Source organism: Babylonia areolata, chromosome 4, assembly GCF_041734735.1.
Source record: "Babylonia areolata isolate BAREFJ2019XMU chromosome 4, ASM4173473v1, whole genome shotgun sequence".
NCBI classification, from domain to species: domain Eukaryota; kingdom Metazoa; phylum Mollusca; class Gastropoda; order Neogastropoda; family Buccinidae; genus Babylonia; species Babylonia areolata.
The window spans coordinates 9,138,578-9,144,809 of NC_134879.1; the positions used below are offsets into that span (position 1 = coordinate 9,138,578).

General features: G+C 42.0%; 1 protein-coding gene across 1 annotated transcript in view; it reads left to right on the forward strand.

Moving 5' to 3' along the window:
• The first annotated feature begins 222 nt into the window (after nt 1–222).
• LOC143281386 (uncharacterized) overlaps nt 223–6,232 on the forward strand; it is a 42,775-nt gene continuing 36,765 nt past the window's right edge. Inside the window, exons 1-2 of the mRNA XM_076586592.1 lie at nt 223–699; nt 1,428–1,616. Of these exons, the coding sequence (XP_076442707.1) occupies nt 694–699; nt 1,428–1,616 (195 nt within the window). The 5' untranslated portion in view covers nt 223–693. The remainder of the gene's footprint in view (nt 700–1,427; nt 1,617–6,232) is intronic.

The following is a 6,232-nucleotide window of genomic DNA, read 5'->3' on the forward strand; positions in this document are numbered from 1 at the left end:
TTTGAGTGGCTGTGACTGACTTTTTAAGATTCAGCTTGATTCATTTCTCGTCGCACGAAATTTGCAATGATGTTTTGATTCGTTGGCATGTCATGTCATGGAAAACGAAGAAACAGTCGTCTTTCTTTCTTGGAATGAAAGGCATCGGTTGAAATCAGCGTGATAAAGAAGAGGAAGAGTCCGAAGTTCAAGAACGGAAGAGGTTGTTTTGGGAGACTTTTTAACCTCTTGACTGCGCTGTTGACGTACGGCGTACGTCATGAAATGTCGCTCAGCAATGCTGTATTGACGTGCGCCGTACGTCATGTTACAACGTTCCATGTTTCGAGTCCCGCATTACAGAAAATACAGTCTGCTAACCATTAAATTAGCTCCCCTGAGAGCTCTTTATCTCCTGAGTTCCATAACCTAAAATTATTCATTAGATTGTCATATTTATGGCGAAAGTTTTGCAAGTTTGTACGAAGCTCAAGTTGTGTTTGCAAAGCCATGGCTGAACGCAGACAAACCCAAACACTTGCACTTGTATTGAAAGAATTCTTTCGCGATGCAAACAGTAGAGATGAAGATTGTGGACTGAATGAGACAGAACTGCGTGAAATTGATGCCGAAGACGCTGATTTTGACAATGGAGGGGGGTGGAGGTGGCGTTGTGTGACGAAACTGAAGACAAGCAAGCTCAGCTGATTCAAGATGCAGGTGGGTGTTTTCGAGGTTTGTCAGTTTATTATTTGCTCTCCGTTTGTTGTAACAATGAATATGACTGCATTGTGTGTGTTTTGAATGTGTTAGCTGTGGTAAGTGGCTTCGTCAGTCACTGATCAGTGTGTGTGAGTGAGAGTCAGTCACGTGGGTTACTGTGTGTGACCATCACAGCCCAGGGGGGCGTGGCTTGCTGGCTGGCTCATTGTTGATGACAGCGTGTGTCGCTCGCCTGCAGCTTTCTGTGTGTTCGTTCCTGAGTGTGTATTGGTTTGTTGTTGTTATTGTTGTTGTTGTTGTGTGTGTGAGAGAGAGAGAGAGAGAGGGAGGTGGGGGGTGGGGGGGGGGGGGAAGAGATGATGTTTATAAAACTGAAATCAGAGAATGATATACAGAACTGTGTGTCTAAATTACTTTGTAAATGCAACACTTGTAGAAGTGTGTGTGTGTGGTGTGTGTGTGTGTGTGTGTGTGTGTGTGTGTGTTGTCATTTTGTTTTGTATGAGAAAGAGAGAATGAAGGGGGTGTGGCATACCATGAACCAGTTTCAGTGTGTGTGTGTTTTGGGGGGTGGGGTAGGTATGTGTGTGTTTGTATTTCAGCTTCTGAAAACAATCAGAAATAAAATGGTACCATTTCATGATCTTTTTATATGTAAAAAAAAAAAACAAAAAACAAAAAAAACCAAACCCAACAGACTTAGTCTTTTATGCAATGTGTTTCAGGTATGCAGCATGCTGATGATCATGATGTTCATCCTGGACCATCTGGAGCTGACAACTTGCCACAAACCTACAACTGAAGACCAGCAGCAGCAAGACCAAAAGGCAGTAAACAAGCCTCCAGCAATTCTGGATTACAACAAAAACATGGGTGCCATGGACCATCATGACCAACAGCTGCAGCCTTACGATGTCACAAGGAAAACCTTGAAGTGGTACAAATAGCTGTGTGTGCATTTTCTACAAATTGCCATGCTGAATGCACACATCCTCTACAAAAAAGCAGGCAACAGCAGTACACTCCTGGACTTCAGAAGGATGTAATTAGTGCCATGATTTTTGGTGACCAAGACACTGCTAAAGATGACCACGCTTTTTGTCTTGTGTGGACGACACTTCATCCAACCTACCCCACAGAAGGCCTGGCCACAAAGGAGGTGCAGAGTCTGCTGGAAGAAAGGACAAAGAAAGGGTGTGGGGTTCTACTGCCCAGACAGCCCCAGCAAACCAGCACTGTGTCTTGAAGACTGTTTCTGCAAGTACCCCACACAGCGTTTTTACTGGCGGTAGATCCTGGGTGAGTACACCCTTTTCATTCTTTGTGTGGACTGTGTTGGAGTCTTATGCACCTGGACACTGTTGCTCAGCCTTGACAGTGTGTGTGGTTGATCACAACAGTCACAAGAAAGACAGGTTGATAACCTGGTTGATATTGTAGCACCTAAATGATGGAATGACAGTCCCAATTTTTTTTATTAATGCATTTGATGGAATTTTTCTGTCAGATTGACTCATTATTTGAACATGTGAGTATCAAAAACAAAATCTTGGTTCATTTTCCTTTCATTTGATATATACTTTTATGCACTTATCTTCAGTACTTTTTGAAATATAAGCAAATTAAAATCATTGGCGTGTTTTTCCTGTTTTTCTGAACATTTTCTCAGCATAGCCCATAGCAAATCGTACTAGCAGTGAAGGGGTTAATCAGCCAGGATTGTATAGACGGCGTCGCCCGTTGATGATTACTGCTTGTCATGATCGGTGCATGAAAATTGTCGGGCTCAGAGTTGCAGCGTTAATATCAGAGTACTGTGTTTCGGGACTGGAAGAACCTGCCGAGGCTTCGTCCCTCGCTGCTGGTGAACAGAGTGCAGACCTCCACACCAGGGGGCTGACTGACTGACGCTGATTACTCTACTTCTGGGGAATCTTCGCGTCTCCAGACTTACACTGAAACCTTCCTCGGGTGCCATGGAGCAACTCTGCCTACCTACCAAACACACACACACACACACACACACACACACACACAGTTCAGTTCAGTTACCCAAGGAGGCGTCACTGCGTTCGGACACATCCATAAACGCTTCACATCTGCTCAGCAGATGCCTGAGCAGCAGCGTAACCCAACACGCTTAGTCAGGCCTTGAGAGAAAATAAAATAAAGTAAAATGAGATGAATAAATGGATAAATAGATAAGTAATTAGATTAATGAATGGGTAAATTAAAATTGTATATATATATATATATATATATAAAACTTTTTTTTGCATTCATTTTATTTCATAAATTAATCTAGTTATTCATTTATTATATATATATATATATATATATATATATATATATATATATATATATATTGATCTAGTTATTCATTTATTATATATATATATATATATATATATATATATATATTGATCTAGTTATTCATTTATTATATATATATATATATATATATATATATATATATAATAAATGAATAACTAGATCAATTTATGAAATAAAATGAATGCAAAAAAAAGTTAAATGAATAATATATAAATAACAATAATAATAAATAAATCGATAAATAAATGTAAATAAACACACACGCGCACCCTCCGTAGCAACCCCTCCCCTCCCATACACACATCCACCCCCCACACACATTCATGCACACACGTGCACAACAGATATGCAGTCTCACAGATATGAAAACACACACACACACACACACACACACACACACGCGCGCGCGCGCGCGCGCGCGCACACACACACACACACCACATACAGACACACATAAACACAGACACACATAGACACACAGAGGCGCGCATTCGCAAATACACAGATGGAAAGAGAGTTAAAGAAAAAAGAAAATACAAAGTAAACACACGTCCCATAGAAGTCTACTGCTTTATCACTTGCCATGTCGGTTTATGAAACAGTAAAAGCTGGACGACACCGCTCCTCCTTTTATCTGTCGACCCGTGTGCGACCAAAACTCTGTGTGTGTGTGTGTGTGTGTGTGTGTGTGTGTGTGTGTGTGTGTGTGTGTGTGTGTTCTACAATACTACGCTCTGAGTACCCAAGCCATGTTGACACACTATGTTTTTTTAATTTTTTTTGTGGTTTTTTTAGGCCAGGTGTCTGTTTCCTGCCACGCCAGAGACGATCCACACATGGAGCACGGTTCCAGTGTATCACAGAGCTTCAGTCTCAAGCCGACTGATGCGTCAAAAAGAAATTAAAAAAAAAAAAGGTTTGTCGTGTCAGTGCAACAAAAGCTGTGATGTCAGCACTTTTGCTGCTCTTTCCCAGTTCCCACAGGCCGTGAACAACAACGACAACAACGACAACAACAACAACCTACATTGGATCCCTTGTACCTGTACCCACCAGTACAGAAGTAGGTCTGCTGTGTGGAGCAGGGTAGTGTCTGTCACTGATGTCGCCTCTGTCAACTGGCTCACACACGATGTGGTCGTTTCTACAGAAAAGTAGTTTTCCGTTAGGTCTGTAGACCATGGATAAGTCAGGAACATTCCGCTCGTCGGGGAATAGGAATAGGTATAGGTCACATATATCGTTAACTCATTGAAGGGAATAGGAATAAGAACAGGTCACATATACCGTTTACTCATCAAATGGTATAGGGGTAGGAATAGGTCACATATATCGTTTACTCATTGACGCAGGGAATTTACAAACTGGAATGAGTGTCAGAACTGATATAAAGTTGGTTGGATACGGATGTTTTCTTGCTGAATCCTCACTTTGCAATGAAACTTTCTGGTCAATGTAGATCAAACTTGTTCTTTTTAGGCCAGCCACACTATGCAGCAAAGGCCATGTATTCATCTAGTTTATTATTCTTAATGAAGATTTATTCGCTGAGTATTCACCGAACTTCCAGGTCGGTTTTTGATCACACAATTAACACGCACATTAGCAAGAAACCTTGACTTCGTTTTTCTTCACCCCCCCCCCCCCTGCCCTCCCCCCCCTTCCCCCTCCCCCCCCTTTATTTTGTTTCGTTTCTGCAACTGTGACAGGTGAAAAGCCGTTACAAGTATCGGAGATGAAAAGGTAACTGAAATCTTGTGACAAGCCATGTCGGTCTGTTCGTCTTCTACAGATCTGTGGTTTGAGACTGTGCTGTTATCTTGGTAGTGACTGTCGTGTGCAACTTTTCAAACTAAAGTTATGGCCAACTCTCTCACGCTCTCTCACCTTTATCCAAACAAAAGCCTTGAATAAACAGATACAAAACATTTACTCCAAATACTTTTAACAAATCACAGACACGATACAATGCTTAACAATTAGACACCACAAAAAAAAGAAGTCTGTTCGTTTTCCTCTTCAGCATGAGGAATATCCAAAATTTTCCCTTCGTCACCCTCTTCTGTGACAGTTTGTCTTTTTCCAGTAATACTCAACTTAGGAGGTGTGTGTGTGGGAGGGGGGGGGGGGGGGGGGGGCGGGGGGGGGGGGGGGGGGGGGGGAGGATAGAAACTGGCACCACACAGTTCGTTGTCCTGGAATGTGGACTCTGGTGTTGGCTTGGGGAAACACGTCCACCAGCGACGCTCGAGCTCCCCAGGCGGAAGACGGCCACTCAAACAGCGGGGATGAAGTCGGGTCTCCACACAGGGAGAATGGAGTTCCTTAGACAAAAACCTCAACGGTTTCTGGGCTCCGGCCAAAATACCGGCTGAGCGTCTCTCTCCATAGGACTCTACACTTGTAGCCCTGGCCAAGTGTCTTGCTCCACTGACTAATGGTGCTGGTTTTCCAAATGAAGAAAACTTTCCATAACTCACAAATCGGAAATCTGCACGTCATGCTTTCCAGTGCAACACGTGCATTCCATAGACTTCCTTAGCTACATGGAGCACGCGGGAGAGCTACAAGGAGAGGGGTCTACCAAAAGTGGCAGCGTTCACACACACGCACGCACAACCCTCCTTGTCCGTGACAGTGACCTTGCGTTTAAAATGATCACAGACATGAATCTGTCATTTTTTTTAAGTGAAGTGCCTTTTGTTATCCACGTCATGTGAACTGCCTGCTGGTATTTAAGGTTTTGTATGCATGTTACTTTATTTTATATTATGCATCATTATTACCGGGTAAGGTTGAGATTGTATTCTCCTCCTCCTCCTTCTTCTTCTCCCTCTTCTCATTATTGTCGTAATCAGTATCTCTCTCTTTTATTATTATTATTATTATTATTGTTATTGCTATTATTATTGTTGTTGTTGTTCTTCCTCTTATCAACAGAAATAGTCGTAACATTATTTTCATTACTTTTTTTTTTACTTTCTTATCCTATTTATGTATTTAATTTATGTATTTAAGTACTTCTGTTAAATGTATATGTGTAATCAAAATTGAAAAAAAAAGTATAACAAAGTCATTTTTGGGGAAGGCATTTTCCTCCTCACTAGTGTGACTATCAGAACAGATGGCGCTGGGGTCTGGGAAATTTGTTGTTTGTGTTGTTTGATTTCGGGTTGTTTTGTTAGTGGGGCGGGGT